This window comes from Brachionichthys hirsutus, chromosome 12, assembly GCF_040956055.1.
Source record: "Brachionichthys hirsutus isolate HB-005 chromosome 12, CSIRO-AGI_Bhir_v1, whole genome shotgun sequence".
Taxonomy (NCBI): Eukaryota; Metazoa; Chordata; class Actinopteri; order Lophiiformes; family Brachionichthyidae; genus Brachionichthys; species Brachionichthys hirsutus.
Genome location: NC_090908.1, coordinates 4221401 through 4241590, shown reverse-complemented (window position 1 = coordinate 4241590; position 20190 = coordinate 4221401). Strand labels below are relative to the sequence as shown.

Here is a 20190-nt window from a genome sequence, read left to right as displayed (position 1 = left end):
TGGGTGTTATAGCTGGACTGGCTCAAGGCCTGGGGAACCCTTTCAAAATCATCAGGGTAAGTTTAGTACAAACAGATTAGTGCGACAGGGAACACACATTTTGATTTAAAGTGCAGTGCATATAGGACTATCATCCTGAGGGATGGATTACGTGCAAGGTATGGCTGTGTTGTAAAATATATAGTCTATTATCACATTGCCCACATTCTCACACATGCAGCTAATGTCTGGTGTTGTGGGTCAATGGCCTGCTCTGATGTCTGAACGTTAGAATGCAGATGATTCTGTGTGCAGCCTCCCTCAGGGACTGTAGGAGTGCTGGCAGCAGGTTAGTGGGCGACTGCTCATCAGCTTGCTGTCATTCAGTGATCTTCGTACTTTCTTCTGTCAACATGCCTCCGAGCTCTGATCACACGGTTTGGTATCAATAAGTGATTCATTTTATCAGGCTTATTTTAACATTCTCCAGTCATCAGTACACAAGAGACGGAGATGACATATTTTTATTTTGCTATGTATTGCATAATCTCCCAGTGGCTTACTTGCAGTTGGAGGATTAGACATTTAAGGGCTACAGGGTTGATATTATTTTATGCTTCTAATTGGGTCTAATATCTGTTCATTTGCAGATCAGTTTGAATACATTTGCATACATTATCATACATTAACAAGAGTCCAGGTTTTTTTTTGCTTGTCTTGAAGCTGTGAAGTAAAGACAACAATGGCAACTTGCACATCATATATGTTATCACAATTGGATATTTATACTGAATGCCATAGTAAGCCAATGAAGTTATGGGAAAAAGTAGTTGAGACTAAGGACAGAAGTGAGTATTTGCGAGCAGCAATATGTCTTTATGCCGAGGATGAGTACCACAGACACAATGTTTGCGTTGAGGCTAGGAATGGAGAAGTACAGGGAAGGTCAGAAGGAGCTGCATTGCGTCTTTGTAGATCTAGAGAAGGCCTATGACAGGGTGCCCAGAGAGGAACTGTGGTACTGCACGAGCAAATCTGGAGTGGCAGAGAAGTCCAGGGTCCAGGTCATCAACGTATGACACATGCGACTTGCGACTGCTACACTTTATGATCGCATTTGCCTCTTGTTGTTGTTTTTTGTCTGTTTATGAGGAATCGAGTGTACGACAGTTTCTGCTGTCTCACCCACGATGTCTACCAAGAGGAAATACTCTCTTTCTGCTCCGATATTTTCCATATCATGACGCAGCATAGTATACTTAGGGTAATTTAACATGGAGCGAGTTACGACCGAGTTGGCATACGACAAACCCCTCCGAACCAATTGTTGAAAGTATGTATGTCAGAGTAGTTCAGAGCATGCATGACAATTGTACGACAGCAGTGAAGTGGGCAGTAGGAGTGACAGGGGAGTTGAAAGAAATGTGCAGCAAGTGGAGCGATTAGCGGGAGTGTATTGAACAATATCACCCTAATAAAACAGTGGCCATTAAAGCAGTTGGCCTTTTAAATGACAATGTGATGTCCCATTTTTTAAAATATTCCGCATTAAAGAAAATGACAAATTTCTCTAGATCCTTTTCATGTTCATCGAATCGTTTCAATTGATGCAGAGAGAGAAAACACCAGAACAAAAATGCAGATTCTTGATGTTCTTATGAAAAGGGACTCCCCCTCGAAAGTAGTCATCCTCCGCCTGTCCTCCTCCTCCACCATCCACCTGCACCATGTACTTTCAACAACAAAGGCAAAGCATTCAATTATGTCTTATTTAGCATTAATTAATGTATAACTTTACTGTCCTTTTCCATAATTAAGGTTATCTTTAATTCCTTTCTATATTTTTGCCACACTTAACCCCATAGAAAATATTCCAAACTAGTGTTTCTGGGGCTGGAGAATGGATTAACTGGATTTATATAAATTCAAAAAGGAAAAACTGCTTCGTTGTCAAATATGTTGTGTCATGAACGAAATCGAAGAACTGATTTAATTTGTGAACCGAGGTTTTACTGTGGTGAGTACCTGGGTGAAGCTTAGAGGTAAATATATATATATATAGTATGTGTACAGTTCACCTGTGTTATTTAGAAAAAATAAGAAAACCTTCATTTGCCTGGATGATAGAAAGGAAGGATGAATGACGACATGAACAGAATCTGGAGTTTGAAGAGCTGTGGGACGATCCACACTTTGCTGGACTCTCTTTCTGAGAGGGGGAGAGAAAGGATGATTAACTCTGACAAAGAGAGAACCATAGCGCCGAAGGTTTCGCTGTATCGGGATACTGCGGCAGATAACGGTGTTGAGCTTTGCCTAAACTCTACGTTTTGCTGAATTGCCCCATTGATTACGGCCGTTGGGAACAATATGGGCCATGTTAATTGTGTGCTGAGTGGGTGTGCGTGCAAGTACCTGTGTGCTTGTTTGTGAATTTTTGTTTGTGTGTGTTTTTCTTACAGGAAATTCAGCAACCTATTGTATATGTAGTATTTGAGATGACTACAGCACTTTCTACAAGTTTCACCCGGGGAAACTGCAGTGTTAGGAGCTCAAAGTTTTACTCAACATATTGAAATGTATGTTCAAATACTGCTGAAAAGAGAATAGAGTGAGGGCACATTTTACTTACCATGCTAGATCAACAATACCTTTTTTCTATTTATAATTAATCCTTAAATTTGGTCTCATATTATCCCATATATACAATATATGTCCTTTTCACTTTCCTCTTTTACTCGTTTTCGTCTCATGCTGTTCCTCCCTGTGTCTCCTCTTCTTTCCATCCCATGTCTATATCTGGAGTCAGAAGATATGACAGACAGCAGAGGCAAGCAAATTCTGGTGGATAATTCCATATTCACAGAATGCCAGTCACCCACTCAGTTTCAGCTTTTTTGAATAGCACATTTTACTCTCATAAAATAAGAAACTGAATAGACAGATCTCCACTCCCCATTTGTCAGGCCCCTGCATATATGGCTGTTATCCCACAAATACGAGGGGATGTACCTGTCATTCAAGTACTTTCACAGAAGGCATCAAATGCACTGGAGCAGTGTAAGCGAGGTTTGTGTTAGACAGACAGGAAAACATTACGACTGACAGAGAAACATTCACCGAGCCCAGTCCTGCTCTGACTGATAACCATTAACCACTGCCAGGTCTAACCTGCAATGCATCAGGGGTAACACCTGAAAAAAGGAGTTCAATTGGTCCCCCATTTGTAATTAAATGGAAAAGAATTGATTTCATTTCCTTTTTTCATTTTTTTTATTTCACCAGCCAGCACCACATTAGCCTTACAGTAACCATATTTCCTTTCCTCCATTAACCAGTTGAGAGTAATCTTTGCTTTTTCCTTTGTTGCTTTCTCCATTCTTTTCTAAAAGTAAGTGAGATTTAATCTTAAATGTGATTGTGCGTACTGTATGTTGTATGTGTGTTATAGGTAAGCGTGCTGCTGCCACCAACAGGCAGAAGCACAATGCTGCACTCTAAAGATGTTCATAAAACCTCTGCATCTCAGATTTCCCCTGCAGCAGCAGGCGTAGTCCCATGCTTTTTCTCCATCAGTACCACCATGGGTAACGGAACCCCTAAACTGTCCACCCACATACTTCAACAATTGTGTCCTTCTTTCCCTTTGTAGTTCATTCAAATCCGTCTCTTCTCCATGCGCATTACGGAGCTGCCTCTCCCCTTCTACTGAATCATGCCTTCCTCTTTTTGTGCCTGAACTAGTTCTCTGGCTCTTCCTTTAGCTTAAGCAAAGCGAAGCCAATGCTGACACCAAAGAGAAGCTACCCCTGCGACTCAGGATATTTGAAAAGTTCCCCAACAGACCTCAGATGGTGAAGATCTCCAAGCTCCCTTCAGATTTCACCGTGCCCAGGATCAGGTACGTTTTCAGGCAGAAATACACAAAGTTGATTTGTGTAAATATATTTATTCTATGAGTAACAGTACTCACCAGACCCAAACAGAGCACAATGGAAAATCATAGCAAACAAACACGAGAGATGATTTAATGACATCGTCTTTGGTAATGGAATGAAATTGTAGATCAAGTTGTCCTCTACATGCTCTACAATGTGAAGCAGGAGAGCAGTTCTGAGTTAAGCTATTAAGCTATTACCAGCACAGCAGACCTTATTTTCTATTTGATCATTTAGCTGTTGATTAGTACACAGCCGGTTCTTCACTAATGCTGAAATCCCTCTTTGCAACCGTTATCTTGAGGCTGGATTTACACCAAGCTGCTCTGACATTACAATATAATTGCAATAATATGATCTTTGTGTGAACTTATGTATTCCAGTTGTCGGGAAAGCATGCATAAAAATTCATAAGTATGTGTGTGTGTGCTCCAGGGAGAGTTTTATGAAGCAGTTCATCGATCGTCAACAGCAGGACACGAGTTGTTTGTTTCGGCGTCTCCCCTCAGCTTCATCCTCCTCCTGCGACCATTCCAAACGCTCAGCCATCGAAGACAACAAGTATATCGACCAAAAGGTGCTTTCAGTCCTTCTCTTGCCAAATCACACCGTTTCTCTCACACTTAACATTCATGGCTGAAGACAATCCATGAGAATAAAAAAAAGACAGCGACAGGTGCAAATTCTAAATGATGCCTACAAAGGTGTGTATGTTTTTTTTGTTTTTATTCACTAACTGCTAAGTAATTGACTTTCAGTATGGGTTCTCTCAGCTTCGCAGGTCAATATTTAGCATCCGAGCTCGAAACCTCCTGGAAAAGGAAAATACTATCAACAAGATCCTGCGGTAAGATGTCATGTTTTGCATGTCAAAAGACATCTCGGAGAAAGTTTTCTTGCTGTTTAGATGGCATTTCGATATTTTACTGTTTACCTTTTTTTTGTAATGCTGTCAAAACAGCCGTTATATAAATCCAAGATGTTGTTTTATCATTCTTTGACCAAATAGTCAGTCTGTGAGTGGGTGAGGGGTATAATGTATGCAGCGCTGCTGTAATAGAATTCTGGCATTGGTAATCCATCTTGCTCTCAGACACGCACACACAGACCCACTTCACTTATTTACTGTTGTAATGAAGTAAACAGATAATTTTCTGTAGCATGTCAGAGCTGGCGTTGAGTGCACATTAGCTCCCAATCACCATGTCTAATCAGCGCACACACACACACACACACACTTAGCCAGTCTAAAAGATACAGCATATCAGTAGTCTTAACACGTCCTGTCGGTCCTCCAGTCTCCCACACAAACACACAACAGGACTCACAGTCGCAAAGTAGGCAAAACATGCACACATATTTGAATGCAATCTTAGTCCCAGTGAATAAATGCTCACTTTGAGACCCTTTGAATGATTAAAACACACACTCTGCGGTGCACACACTGTCACTAGCTACACACACACACACAGTTTACTAAGTAAATAATTGGACCCTAACCAGTTTGAACCTACACTCTTAAGGGCCCAGAATGGCAAAGAAAAGAAGGAACAGCTCCGGTCATGGTGTGATTGTAGCTGTTGACCTAACAAACTAAAATATTCAAGTAACAAGCAAAACAACTGTTTGTGTTTACCAGGGCTTGCACCACACAGCGTATGCTGAGTGGATCCTTTGAAGGCCAGCCTGCCAAAGAACGCTCCATACTCAGTGTCCAACATCACATACGACAAGAACGCAGGTGTGATTATACACACAGATGTACAGACATTTAAATGTGCCATTATCGTTGCACTGTACTAAGGAATACCTCTGTGTGCTTTGAAATGCAGATCTCTCAGACATGGCTCCAGTAGCCAGAGGATCAGCCGAGGGAAGTCACTGGAAACACTTACACAGGATGTGAGAGCACACACACAGTATATGTGGAATAACAAAGGCTTTAATGACAGATAAATTAATCATCACAGGCTCATCATCTCCAATCTTTCTCCAGCATTCTAGTACAGTTCGCTATCGTAATGCACAGAGAGAAGACAGTGAGATCAAGATGATCCAAGAGAAGAAAGAACAAGCGGAAATGAAACGGTATTCACGTTCATTTAATAATAGCCTGTCATCTCTAATTCAGCTCTTACTGTGTCATATATATGTATATATACATATATATTGTGTTTGTCATTGTTTTTTGTTTTTTTGGCTGAGCAGGAAAGTCCAGGAGGAGGAACTCCGAGAAAACCACCCTTACTTTGATAAGCCTCTCTTCATAGTTGGGCGGGAGCACCGCTTCAGGAACTTTTGCAGGATGGTCGTTCGCGCTCGCTTCAATGCGTAAGATCAGTTTCTCATCTGCATACTGTTTAGGAAGGTTTCTATTGACAGCTTCTTGTGGCTCTGGGTGCTCATATACTGAACTTCAGTACACAACAACTGAAACGTTGCATTGTGCAAGGGTTAATGTCGTTTTTGCAGTTGTATTTATTTTATATTTATATTGAATTGCTGACCATTTATTTTCTGTGTATGAAATTCTATCTAGATCCAAGACTGACCCCATCACAGGTGTGGTGAAGAACGCCAAATATCACCAGCTGTAGTAAGTGGGATGAATTATTGGTGCTTTTCCTCTCTGATGATCTGTTCAGTCTACCGCCGTGGAATGCTAATCAAGTCTGTAATGCTTCCCCCAAAGCTCTTATTAGGAGTGAAATGTGTGAATTTCATTCAGCTAATCACATAGTCTAGATCTTTGTATCAGGTACTGGTGGCACCTGGCGTTTTTACTGATACTGATTGGTCTGCTCACAAACACACACAGAGATGTATTCCTAGCTTTGTATAACCTCTGCACAATATCCTCCCTCTGGTTCTCTCCTCTCTCCCTTCCGCTTGAATTCCCGCGAATTACTTGCAAACATGATGCACCTATGCTGAATTTATCTGTGTAAATTTGAAACTAATTTTATAACTCTGATAATGTGTGTGTGTCCCTGCAGTGATCTTCTGGGCCTCGTTACGTATTTGGACTGGGTTATGATTGTTGTTACCATCTGTTCCTGCATCTCCATGATGTTTGAATCACCCTTCACCAGGGTCATGCATGCCCCCACGCTGCAGGTATTAAGCAGACAGATCAGTGGCTGAAGGAAGCTAGCAGACACACGTGATTGGACAGATGTTGTTACATCTGGGCTCTCCATTTCAGATCGGGGAGTATGTGTTTGTGATCTTCATGAGCATTGAGCTCAACCTGAAGATCATGGCCGATGGCCTTTTTTTCACCCCAACAGCTGTCATCAGGGATTTTGGAGGAGTGATGGATATTTTCATCTATCTTGTGAGACGTTACCTAATCTAATCCACAGGATGCTTATTTCAAACATTAACCAAGGCTTGTTTAATCCTTGTTGATTGATGTCCTCTAACATTGATTGTGCCATCAAATTGTGAAACTGCAATCTTTTGGATTCTTTTCATGCTCGCCACTCATCTCCTGTAGGTGAGCCTGATTTTTCTGTGCTGGCTGCCTCCTGATGTCCCTCCTGAGTCTGGGGCTCAGCTGCTAATGATGCTGCGCTGCCTGCGTCCGCTCAGAATCTTCAAGCTGGTGCCCCAGATGAGAAAGGTGGTGCGAGAGGTTCTCAAAGGATTCAAAGAGATTTTCCTGGTTCGTAATGGACTGCACGTATTTAGTGCTTTTCCACATTTTGGCCTCGCATTCACCCAATCGCACGCTCACTCACACTCCAGTGGGCGACTGCTCCCATGCAAGGCGCTGCCAGACCCACTGGGAGCAATTTGGGTTTAGTGTCTTGCCCAAGGACAATTCGACAGCTGGGATTTGAACCAGTGATTTACCGATCACTGGACGACCCACTCTACCAGCTGAGCCACAGCTGCCCCGTAATTTCTATGTTGATTAAATCCTTGGATTTGTAATGAATTAGTTTATCTTTTTTTGCTTAACAAGGATTATATTATATTATCAGAAGCTTGCAGTAGTTTCTCTCTGAGTCTGACCTTTCCCAGCTCAGGGCTGTAGCTTGATCGCTCATCTCACGGCCTTAGACTATGTCTAACTGCTTTAAACTCTCGATTGATTCTCCTCCAGGTTTCCATTCTACTCCTGACTTTGATGCTGGTGTTTGCAAGCTTCGGAGTTCAACTGTTTGCCGGCAAGCTTGCAAAGTGCAATGACCCCCACATACTTAAACGGGTACATCAAGAATCATTACGTCCTCACTGAACCACCCCATTCTATCTAATACTCCCTGCAGACAAGGACAAGTACGAGGGGCTGTCTTAGTCGTATCAGTGAACTAGTGGCTCCTATTTCCTAGTTATTATATGTCATTCATCATTGTATTTCTGTTTAATCTTTCAATATCGCTGTAATATATATAAAATGTTAAAATACAGAGCGTTTGTTAAAATGCAGTTCTGGTCTTTTTAGTTTTAGCTATTGTATCTGACAGTTATTACTCCTTGTACCCACCAAGTTGATTGACATGACATGAGAATTTGAACACTCACTTATATTTTCAGGTATTCTTAATAAAACAGGGTATGCATCATGTAAACATAAATAGTCCTTTTTTATAAATCTATTTTTAGAACTAATTTTAGAAAACATATGACCTAAACTGCTTCATTACGATATTTTTTCTGTGTAAGGGTTGCTTCATTTTCCGTGTTTTATTCCACAGGAGGATTGTCACGGTATATTCCGGATAAATGTCAGTGTTTCCAAAAATCTCAACCTGAAACTGAGACCAACAGAGAAAAAACCTGGCTTCTGGGTACCGAGAGTCTGGTAACTGTCTTGTTTACAATTTTTTTTGGATTTAAGATTGTTGTATTTTTCTTCAATTCTTTTGTTTTACCATTGATGAATCCTTTCTGTCCTTCCTCAGGGCCAACCCTCGGAACTTTAACTTTGACAATGTAGGAAATGCCATGTTAGCTCTGTTTGAGGTGCTGTCGCTCAAAGGCTGGGTGGAGGTCCGAGATGTCATTATTCACCGCGTTGGCCCGGTATTGAAACTCCCTGCACCATTGGTTTTTTTTTTTACTATTGACGCAGACAGTCAAAGGATACTGTCTAACTTGTAAACGCTTCTGTGCCTGCAGATCCATGGCATCTACATACATGTCTTTGTGTTTCTTGGTTGCATGATTGGACTCACTTTGTTTGTGGGCGTCGTCATTGCAAACTTCAATGAGAACAAAGTAAGAGACACACAATCAACAACGTACTTGAATGTCAGATTATATCATCTCAGCATTTTAGGCTCTTTCCAGTGATATACCATAGGGATATGTACTGTTCAGCTATTAAGGTGTATCATGGGGCTATAGCAGCTCCAGACACGGTGGCGCAGTGGTTAGCACCATTGCCTCACAGCAAGAAGGTTGCAGGTTCAAATCCAACGGCTTGTCTGTGTGGAGTTTGCATGTTCTCCCCGTGTCTGCGTTGGGTTCTTGCCGGCTTCCTCCCACGACCAAAAACATGCAACTTCGGTCCAGGTTGTTATTGAAAAAGAGAATTAATTCTCAATTTACTTACCTGGTTAAATAAAATAAAATAAACACTTGTTTTGCCTACTTTACATGGCCGTCGAGCGACTGCACCATTAATATGTCCCGTTGTGACCTCCACCATCAGGGCACTGCTCTCCTTACAGTGGACCAGAGGAGATGGGAAGATCTGAAGAGTCGTTTGAAAATAGCTCAGCCTCTCCACCTGCCTCCTCGCCCAGGTGCGCACAGACAAGAAAACACACACAAGCACCGAAGGCGTTAGAGAAAGAGAATATCAGACACGACTTAGAGAGTCGAGTTTCGTTATGTGATTAATCGTGTGGTGGGTGTTTTTGCATTACTAAGTAGCACCTGCACAATTAATCCATATTTAATAGTCCTTGTTTTTCAGTGAGGACTGATGTCTGCTGGGATTCATCATGACACCCAAATTATGGCTAGTTGCAGTAATGAAAAATCTGAATTAGAGAATAGATGATGTAAATAGCTCAGACGATGTATCATGTGCATCACTGCCGTCATCATACATTATTGTTTGTTCAAAAATTTAGTCAGTCGAATAAAACGTCCTGTGTTAAACATTCAGTTATGGACAACAGATAACTCCAACATGGGACGAGTGAACATTCACACAGCTGATCTTGCTGCTGGGTTAGGGTTAGGGTTAGGAGTCATGAGATGAGTTGGAATGCAGTGTGGGAAATTGCCTCGTGATGCAGTTGATGCTGGGAACCAAACAGAAAATCAATGGCCTTGGTTTCTGTAATCAGTGTCACAAGCACCAGCAGTCTTAAGCTGACTTCGATGCGCATCAAAAGCTTCAAGTTTGGCACCTCTCACTCGCTGCTGGCAGATCAATGCAGCACTGAAGTAGCATTTAACCACAAGCCCCCTAATCAGAGTCCTTCCAGAGATTGCCTCTTATTGATCAGAATTCAAACCTACATAGTCAGGTTGCGAATGAAATATAGAAACATTATCTGGAGTTCAAAGGTTAGGTTTCAGAGATGGGCAATCAGGTCCTCTCATTCCTTTTTGAAGCTACGTTTTATTTAAATGAGTTTTGAAGTTGGTAATGTAACCGTTCCCTCATCATGACATATGCGCAGTGTGAGAAACCTGTAGATTAGAATAACGCTTCCACTCAAGCAGTTCATGACTGCCACCTGCAGAACAGAAAGAGGTACTACCACAGATGGACTTTATAAGAGCTGTCAAGGCTTTGTGCCTCCACAAAAAAATATATAATCTATTCCTGTTTATTATATTCCACCTGTGCAATGGGTCTGGCATTCTGTCCAACAGAAAATGGGGGTTTCCGCGCCAAGATGTATGATATTACCCAGCATCCCTTCTTCAAGCGGGGCATCGCTGTGCTGGTGCTGGCACAGTCAGTGCTGCTCTCAGTCAAGGTAAAGCCTCATATCACAATACAGAGTGGCATTACAGTTAGATAAAAGAATAATATATTGACCCGTGTTTAAAACTGCTCCTTTTCAGTGGGACGTAGATGAAAAAGTAACATTTCCTCTGGCCACCATGTCAGTAGTGTTCACCTTTATATTTGTGCTAGAGGTGAGTTAATTCTCATGCTTGCACGGTTTGTCTCTGTCTGAGTCTTGACATCTGTCTGAAGTTTCTTCTTGGATCCGTTGCCCAGGTGACCATGAAGCTTATAGCCATGTCTCCAGCTGGTTATTGGCAGAGCAGGCGGAATCGCTATGACCTACTGGTCACATCCCTGGGTGTCATTTGGATAGTTCTGCACTTTTCCCTCCTGGTTAGACACATGACTGTCATTCAGTGAACATTTATTACAAATTCACTAATACAGTCACTGAGCAAAAATAACATGTACATATTGTACATTTCCTCTGTAGAATGCATACACCTACATGATGGGCACATGTGTGATCGTCTTTAGATTCTTTACAATATGTGGCAAACATGTGAGTATATTTTTTGTGCATCGTCATGCTCATATCAGTGGAGCCAAAAAAGAATGCAAGCCGCTGAAGAGAAATGCCCTTCTAAATATGTGTGTGTCTATGGTGGATGAAGGTGACTCTGAAGATGCTGCTGTTGACTGTAGTAGTCAGCATGTACAAGAGCTTCTTCATCATCGTGGGCATGTTCATCCTCCTCCTCTGCTATGCGTTTGCTGGTGTTGTTCTCTTTGGAACTGTCAAATATGGAGAGAACATCAACCGGTAAGGAGGCCAAATGATTTTTTTTTGTGTAGCATGACTGACTCTGTTGTTCAGTATCATGTTCAGTATCGGTTCAGGCTGCATGCAGTGCATAGAGTACAACATGTATTTATACAGTGACTGATTAACTCTCCTTGTGGCAGACACGCCAACTTCTCTACAGCGGGGAAGGCTATCGCTGTTCTCTTCCGTATTGTCACAGGAGAAGACTGGAATAAAATCATGCATGACTGCATGGTAAGAAGGGCTGCAGGTCAACCTCACATTCCTCCGTACAGACAACACTTGTGTTTTAGTATTCGTTTAGCATTTGTTTGGTTTTACAGTGGCACCTCGGTTCTCGAACATAATTTGTTTCCGGAATATTGTTCGAAAACTGAAAATATATTGCCTATAAGAATTAATTAACCAATCTGTTCCTACGCACCAGAAAAATGCCCATTTACAGGCCTACAGTTATACAGTTATATGGCGGCAGTGGCTCAGTGGGTTGGGCCCTGGGCTGGGAAGCGGAGAAGTCCGCTGCTTCCCTGGTTTGAGTCCCAGCTCTGGTGAAATATGGAGTGTGGGCTGGTGGCTGGAGAGGGGCCAGTCTGCCTCCGGAGCACTGCCGAGGTGCCCTTGAGCAAGGCACCGTCCCCGCAAACGGCTCCAGGTGCGCCGACCATGGCGGCGCCTTCACCCTACTCCCTCTCCGTGTGCCAGGGCCCCTTGATGCGCGTATTACTGTGTGGTTGTTTCAAGGGGCCCGTTGTTCTAGGGTGAAAATTCAATTTCATTGTGTGTGTCAACAGATGATGATTAATAAAAAAGCATTTCATTTCATTTCATTAATGTGTAACTACGTGTATCTAAACAACAGATAACACATAAAAGTGTAAATAGTACGAAAAACAAAAGCATAATGAAAGTTAATTTAACCCAATTCTGTATCATTTACATACCGTTTTGGCTGCGGTGTCGGGAGGTGGAAGGGTTATTCCTTTGAAAGGGAGTCCCCCTCCAAAAAATGAGTGTGTAACTGTCCTTCTGGGGTTTAGTTCATTCTCTCTCGCTGAGCTTTCTTAAGAAAAGTCGAAATCGTTAATTTCTCCATACCGTACTGCGGCAACATCCCAGACACGGACGCCATTTTCCTATTTGCCGATTATTTCCTTCTTCAGTTCAACAGTTGTTCTCACTGCTTTCCTCGTTTCTTCTCCAGCAGTATTACTGCTGCCTTTCTTTGGATCCATGACTAAGAGCTAAAGAGAACAAACAAAGCGATAAATTAGCACACTGTGCTTCTCCTATGGCAGGTCGTTCAAACTGAAACTACTCGGGTAGTTTCATTCGCGTGTCTTCGGTTCGCCTCGGCTCCACTCGTGTGTTCGAATTCCGAAAATCTCTTTGACTTCCAAAGCAACGTAAACTCCATGTTTTTGTTTGAGAACCGAGTCATTCAAGAACCAAGGTTCCACTGTACTAACCTCGGCACAATTGTGTTAATTCTCCATTCATTAATGTCTTTGTGTCCCCAGGTGCAGGCCCCGTTCTGCACCCCAGACAAACATCGCTACTGGGAGACTGACTGTGGAAACTACGCTGGAGCTCTGATCTACTTCTGCTCTTTCTATGTCATCATAGCCTACATCATGCTCAACCTCCTCGTAGGTCAGTGCGTGCAGGTCTACATGTATTCATGTCAGTGTAAGGACCAAGTCCTTTTCACACAGACACACTATAGTAACTTATTTTGTTTGCAGACAACAAGTAAGTTCTTCATAATTGAGGGTAGAATAATATTCCAGCAAATGAGCCTAACCCAACATGACAAAAGTCCAGGATGTTTATGCATCAAAACATGACACGCATTTGCTTTGGCAACAGCACGGCCTCTAATTCAGTGTCTGGCTCATGTTACACAAGACTGCGTGTAGTTATGTCATTTCTCCAAAGAGTTTATCCAGAGATAATTTAATGTGTTACTAGATCATCATCAGCACAATGATCAGACATCTGAGGCTGCCTTATAATAAGAAGGAAAGAGGACGCCTCTGAAGGAAATGAGTTCCACCTTCTCTGCATGTTTTAGAATTTAATCTGTGATATATTCTCTGGATTTATGAACTGGATTTGTAGCTTTCGGCTCTACATGTAATAATTTCAACAACAATGTACAGACATTATGAATGAGAAGTGATTGCTGTGAGTATAAAAGTAAGCAGAGTATCAAGATGGAATATTAAATCAAAGGGATTATCTTTTATTTTGATCTATTTCATGCTTTTACTTTGACATGACTACTATAGGCTCCCAGATACCTGGGTTGTTGACTCCTGATCCAGTATGACTAATAGTCTTCCTCTGTTACTGTAGCCATCATCGTGGAGAATTTCTCCCTCTTCTACTCCACTGAGGAAGACCAACTGCTGAGCTATAATGACCTGAGACACTTCCAGATTATCTGGAACATGGTGGATGACAAACGGGAGGTGAGCTGTTAGCAATAGCAGAGCGTTTGCATTGTATTGTATATGAGGATAATACAGAGAAAAGAAGAACAAATCAAAGAACGAATCAAAGAGAAAAAGGGACTGGCTGGAGGCAATGACCCGTGGATCTATTCTAAGGAATAAAGGTCAAGCGATTACAGTAGGTGTTGGATTAACAAATTAGAATAGAACTATTCTAGTTTTGAGTTTTAAAATCAAATGTGAAGGAATATTAGAAGCGGATTCTAGACTAGATATGGACGGCAGACGTCTTAAACTCCCCTGTGACATCTCGAGTGTTCCTACAGGGAGTGATCCCAACATCCAGGGTGAAGTTCCTGCTGCGTCTGCTCCGGGGCCGGTTGGAGGTGGACCTGGACAAAGACAAGCTGCTCTTTAAACACATGTGTTATGAGATGGAGCGGCTGCACAGTGGAGGCGATGTGACCTTCCATGATGTCCTCAGGTGACCACGGAGCCCCACATGCACTTCACTCAGTGGTAGAACAACACAGCCGTCAATGCGGAGCTGTAACAGACTGCTTTTGTCTTTGTATTTGTGTGTGTGTGTGTGTGTGTGTGCACTCATGCAGCATGCTGTCGTACCGCTCGGTGGACATTAGAAAGTCTCTCCAGCTGGAGGAGCTGTTGGCCAGAGAACAGTTGGAGTACACCATTGAAGAAGAGGTTGCCAAGCAGACGATACGCATGTGGCTCAAGAAGTGCCTCAAACGCATCCGAGCAGTCAGTCTCTCCTTCCAAACCGTCCTTAGAAACATGCTCGCACGGTGTTTCATTCAGCACGGCGTCAAAAACCGAGCGGCTCCGTCTGTGTCCACTTGCAGAAGCAGCAGCAGTCGTGCAGCATCATCCACAGCCTGAGAGAGAGCCAGCAGCAGGAGCTGAGCCGCTTCCTCAACCCCCCCAGCATAGAGACCACTGTGCCCAGTGAAGACCACAATGCTAACCGAGACAACCCCTCGCAGCCTGAGGTAAAACACTCGCATCCACACCAGCGCTTCGTACACACATCGCACATGCTCACAGCTTGATATGCAGCGAATACATCACATAATCTGCAGCTGTGAACTTGCACCGGAGGAAAGAAGGATCTGTCCTCTTTGTTTAGATGAGTGGTCTCCAGCAGCTGCTGAGCCCCACGTTGTCAGACAGAGGAGGCTACCGGCAGGACTCTTCAGACCTGGGGAGACCGCAGAGGAAGCTGGGACAGTGGAGGCTGCCTTCCGGTGTGTACACTGTGGAATGATGAGATTAGCTTAGCAAATTTGATTCCTTTCCCTTTGAGAAACAGGTGCATTCATAGAACTGTGTGTGGGATCCATACTAGAAATCACTGTGTGCTTAGGACCAGACTCCAGCCGTTCCCACAGCCCACCCACATTCAGCGATCAATAACACCTGAATGTCGATGCCTCTAAATGAGCCTGCTGATCGATGGCAACAAACTTTGCCAGATAAAAAAACATATGACATAAATTAAGATGCTTTATGAGGCAGAGGTTAGCCTGTGCATATTGGCATCACGCAGGGCTGTCGGCATTAATATTCATAATTCTTCTGTGTTTGCATTGGATTTATTTTTATGATAATGCATATGATGAACGTTTTCTTTACAACGCTGGCTTTAAAGATTCAAAGATGGAAGCAAAACTGTATGTTGAGATGGAACAACTGTCAGGTTGAGGTCTCTGTTCTTTCTTTGTGTTGTCAGGTCGCACAAGTGTCAAGTCCATAGTGTGTAAGATGAACCCTGTCAATGATGAGGTGTCTTCGGGGTCCGAGGTGAAGAAGTGGTGGACCCGTCAGCTGACTGTGGAGAGCGACGAGAGTGGCGACGACCACATTGACATTTAGAGACCGCTCGGTGGACATTAGAGTTTACAGTTTATTTTTACAGAGAAGCTAGTTGGCTGACTCCGAGCTGTTTCATTCCTCTTACTCTACCCAGATCAGTGGAAGCAATGCTTTTTATAATATTTTTTTATCCAGGTTCAGAGTGCTCAGAATGCATGGTCGGCCGTGCCCCGTACAAAGGACACATTTGCTGAGAAGTTGTGACATGCAGTGATGGTTTCGTCCTTCTGGAACAGGTCCGAGTTTTCTATGCAGGTACTTCTGGTGTTAAAGCAGGACTATTTTGCATTCATGAATGATGCTGCTGCTGTGTGTGTTTCTACCGTCCTGCTATTTCATGCCATTGTGTTGCTGCAGCTCGCTAACTTGTGACGTCTTTCTCTGTAATGAGTGTCTCAGTTCTTCTGTTTGTCCTTTTTTCCTGAAAAGTTCCTTCTATCCTTCAGTGTTATTGCACAAATGTTGAGTTTTGTCACTTTTACCTACTTTTAAACTATGCCTGTCGTCCTGGTTAGTAGAATAATCAAGTTAATTCCACATTTACATTTATGACTGTGATCGTAATGAAATGTCTATCTCGTGCACTTGTGTGGAGAAAAGGATGAAATATTTTGCAAAGTGTTGATTATTATAAATTCGTAGCATTCTAAAGTATTTATTATAATAAAGCCCTCCACTGCTGAGGCTTTCATGACCAAAGGTTGCCGTCCTTCATATTACACCAGGTATTCAGGTCCAGGAAGCCTGTCTGAATTGTGTGAGTTTTCACTGCTGGATCAAGAAAACAAAACTGAAACATGCACGACATATATATGTAGATGATAACACTTCTTTGTAGAAATGTTCAGTCTAATAATTGTTGGTGTAGATTCTCATTTATCAAGTAACTGGACTTCTGAATGAAACACCTTCAGGGGTTTCGGTCAGTAGACACTGTCTAATATGTCAATGAAACTGGCTAAAGTTTTTAATCATCATACAGACAATTCTCTCATTTCACTCGTTGTGTTCTTTGATGGGGGTTTTCTCTCTAGTTAATTCATCAGTCAATTGCTCCGTCTTGTATTTGAGTTAATTGACTAAAGTACTCAACTGCTGCAGCTTAGGCGACACAGAATTAACCCATTAAGACAGAGACGGGGTCTTCATCTGCCTTTACAGAGGCCCAGTAAGTTTCACGGTCAATGGAGTGTGTGTGGGGTTGCCTGGATAATGAATGTGGAAGGAACCACAGAGAGTGGAGAGAATCCGCTGCCTGTGGGACGCCCACTTGCTCTATAGAGGGCACAACTTACTCACACATTCCAGTCTCTGGATGGCCGAGCGCTCGCCGGCATATGGCCCAGTCAAGAAACAGTGTGACATCAGCCCATCTTTCCAATCAACTGTCTTTCATTTTTCTCAGCCATCCCCTCTTAACATGTCTGTGGCATCGTAGGCCTCTCTCTATCCGTCTCTCAGAACTAAAGAAGCCTCTTGGATGAGAGGTGAAACGTCTTCAATCAAACTTGAACAAGTGCAGTTGATTCTTCTTTTTTTGCTATTCATGATCCTCTCTTGAGCTCCACTTGGCTCAGAACTAGATTATCAAAGAGCTTCATCTCTTTTTTTGTCTCATTTTTTACACTGTGTGATAGAATACTTTGTTGTCTTTTAATTGCCTCTGCCTCATACGGGCTCTTATAGGCCCGGTTGTTTTTACCCTCACCATTGTAGTTTGCCCATCTCTCCCTTGTGCATGTCCACTGCTTATTTAATGCTTAATTGAGGAAGTTCTTAAGAACAGAGGCAGCATGAGTGTCTGTGAGTTGAGATTACCTGTAATTAAAGTAGATGAAGGCTTTGATGGTCGCCCCCCCCCCCCCCCCCCCCCAGTTGAGATTACTGCAGTACGAGTCCACCGCCGTACTCGCACACAAGTGCTGAAAAGTGGATATCGCTCTTGAATTTAAATGTCGAAGAATTAAGATTCCTCATCAACTTTAGATTGGAGTCCACATTTTGTTCAACACCTTTCCAGCAGGGAGCACACCAGATCCTCGCCTCACAGTCCAGCAGAGACAAATCTGTGAATCCACACGGGGCATTTAGATACATTGTCACTTATAGGAAATCCAAACACTCACAAATGAACCCACCACTGCTTGAGAAATCAGGACGTCAGTCTCTCCATCTAAGCAATCCGTACTGTGTGCCTCAACAGGCAGACTAATCTGAGTGACTGAGATGAAGCAGGGTGAAGTCTCTCGTCCCTTTCAGATGGTACTGAGTGTTTGTCTGCAGCTTTGAGCACTTAAAGGGCAGCCATTGTTCCCTCAAGGACAAAATGAGGCATATTTCAAAGTATAACCAGACATTTCTAATTTTACAGCAGCAACTTCAGCTTTTTTATACAGGACTTCACAATAAGGTGAGATGTATCTTTCACGTGAATATACTTTTATGTTTTTCTTAAGAACAACATGGCTTTCATTAATTCATTGTTGCTTGCTCCTCATTTGAGGTTCTAGTGAATCGTTCCCTCCACTCCACACATTTTTAGCCCCATCAATAAGGGGGTGACAGTGTAAATTGCCTGCCTGTATCTCGTGTCAGCATCCGCTCCAGGTCTAGGCCTGATTCAACCCTGTGTTTTGAAACAGATGGCAACTTCTACAATCAAAAAGTAGCAAATTATTTTAGCAGCGGGCGGCAAAAGCAATTAACAACAGGCATAATGTGTTGATTAAAATCCATTTCATTCTCAATGATGGGAGGAAAAAAGACCCCCATTTTCCCCAGTCAGCTGCTGCACATCCACCTCTTACAAAATGTGGATGCTAACCTGAGCACAGATATTCACTTGGGACCGATATGTCACCCGAACCTCTTGCCTTTTGCACTGTATGTGCATGTGGTAAAAAAGTCCTAATCTTCTGCAGAATTTTGATCAGAAATTTGTAATAAAATACCGTGTTTAGATACTCGTTTCTCTTCATGATCTCCACCAGTGATCAGATATTTGTTTTTTTCTGCCTAATCGGAACACAAATATGTTATTTTTCCACTTAATAACCTGTTTCATGCTTGAAGTGTATTTCTCGAACCCAGACTTTGCCGCTGTGGTTCTTTTGTAAATGCACAAAGTCATTTCCAGGCCTTTACCTCATCTACCTCATCACCAGCAGTCAATCGCCACCCCCACCGAACAGCCATCATGACGAGAGAGGCTGTACTTTGTCTTTGAGCCAGAAAAATCTCATTTTCACTGAACACCTAATCAGTCCCATTCATCGGGCCATGGTTCCCTAGTTGTCTACTTTTACACCTGGCCTTGGCTTCTTTAATTACGGGGAGACCAGCATTGTCTGATCAGGTGCCAAGATTAGACTAAGAGTGGCGAATTTGGGGGAGGGGGGATTATGCTCCAACCAATTCAATTACCCACCAATCAAAGTAGAAAGGCCTATAATTGCAGTGAAAGGGTAACAATGAGAGCCTCTGCTTCAGACTGAGGGTATTATTAAAGAGGGACAATGCTTTCCTGCAGGGGGTGCTATGCTCAAACTGTTCAATTTCAATTCGAACGCAATCTTCCATATCACTCGGAAAGCCTTTTTTAATGTCACTCCAGCCCTCGGTGAGCCATTACCTTATAATTTCATGTTCTTAACTCTGCTGTTATGTCTAATTGTGCATGAATATGCTGTTTGTGAACAAGAGGGCAGAAAATGGGTTTGACACAAAAGAAGCTTTGCACACTGCAATGTGAATTTGGCAATACAATCTACGAATGAGAGGCTTTTACATGAGCAGTCAATAAAGAGATGTCCTAAGATCAAGGCTGAGATGAGATCAAGGTTTGCCCCTGAATTGAAACCATTGTCCATGTTTAAAAATGCATATGGCTCCATAGCTGACCATCTTGTTCTGAATTTCTACTCAAGAATCGCATCAGGGCTTGTCGTTCTAGAGCTTTCAAAAGAAAGTAAACAGATCGTATGCTGAGACAGCTGTGTTGCGGAACGCCCAACAATCAGCCATACGCAGCTTTTCATTCTGCAGATCTGGGCGGATGTTTGATTTCAGCAAGTCTCCACCGCCCTACAGTCCTCTCCCTTTCCCCTGGACATTTTGAATGATTTTAATATGACATATGTATTTGTCATCTTTATACTCACGCTGAGTCCAAAC

General features: G+C 42.7%; 1 protein-coding gene across 1 annotated transcript in view; it reads left to right on the top strand.

Moving 5' to 3' along the window:
* nalcn (sodium leak channel, non-selective) overlaps positions 1 to 16017 on the top strand; it is a 50535-nt gene extending 34518 nt beyond the window's left edge. Inside the window, exons 16-44 of the mRNA XM_068746111.1 lie at positions 3744 to 3880; positions 4353 to 4494; positions 4691 to 4764; positions 5557 to 5658; positions 5750 to 5819; positions 5914 to 6005; positions 6126 to 6248; positions 6457 to 6513; positions 6914 to 7034; positions 7123 to 7254; positions 7417 to 7584; positions 8029 to 8133; positions 8624 to 8730; positions 8831 to 8951; positions 9048 to 9146; positions 9583 to 9676; positions 10764 to 10870; positions 10959 to 11033; positions 11119 to 11238; positions 11339 to 11407; positions 11520 to 11668; positions 11812 to 11905; positions 13189 to 13321; positions 14027 to 14142; positions 14451 to 14608; positions 14736 to 14886; positions 14988 to 15134; positions 15272 to 15389; positions 15875 to 16017. Coding sequence (XP_068602212.1) covers positions 3744 to 3880; positions 4353 to 4494; positions 4691 to 4764; positions 5557 to 5658; positions 5750 to 5819; positions 5914 to 6005; positions 6126 to 6248; positions 6457 to 6513; positions 6914 to 7034; positions 7123 to 7254; positions 7417 to 7584; positions 8029 to 8133; positions 8624 to 8730; positions 8831 to 8951; positions 9048 to 9146; positions 9583 to 9676; positions 10764 to 10870; positions 10959 to 11033; positions 11119 to 11238; positions 11339 to 11407; positions 11520 to 11668; positions 11812 to 11905; positions 13189 to 13321; positions 14027 to 14142; positions 14451 to 14608; positions 14736 to 14886; positions 14988 to 15134; positions 15272 to 15389; positions 15875 to 16017 — 3324 coding nt within the window. The remainder of the gene's footprint in view (positions 1 to 3743; positions 3881 to 4352; positions 4495 to 4690; positions 4765 to 5556; positions 5659 to 5749; positions 5820 to 5913; positions 6006 to 6125; positions 6249 to 6456; positions 6514 to 6913; positions 7035 to 7122; positions 7255 to 7416; positions 7585 to 8028; positions 8134 to 8623; positions 8731 to 8830; positions 8952 to 9047; positions 9147 to 9582; positions 9677 to 10763; positions 10871 to 10958; positions 11034 to 11118; positions 11239 to 11338; positions 11408 to 11519; positions 11669 to 11811; positions 11906 to 13188; positions 13322 to 14026; positions 14143 to 14450; positions 14609 to 14735; positions 14887 to 14987; positions 15135 to 15271; positions 15390 to 15874) is intronic.
* The last annotated feature ends 4173 nt before the right edge of the window (positions 16018 to 20190 follow it).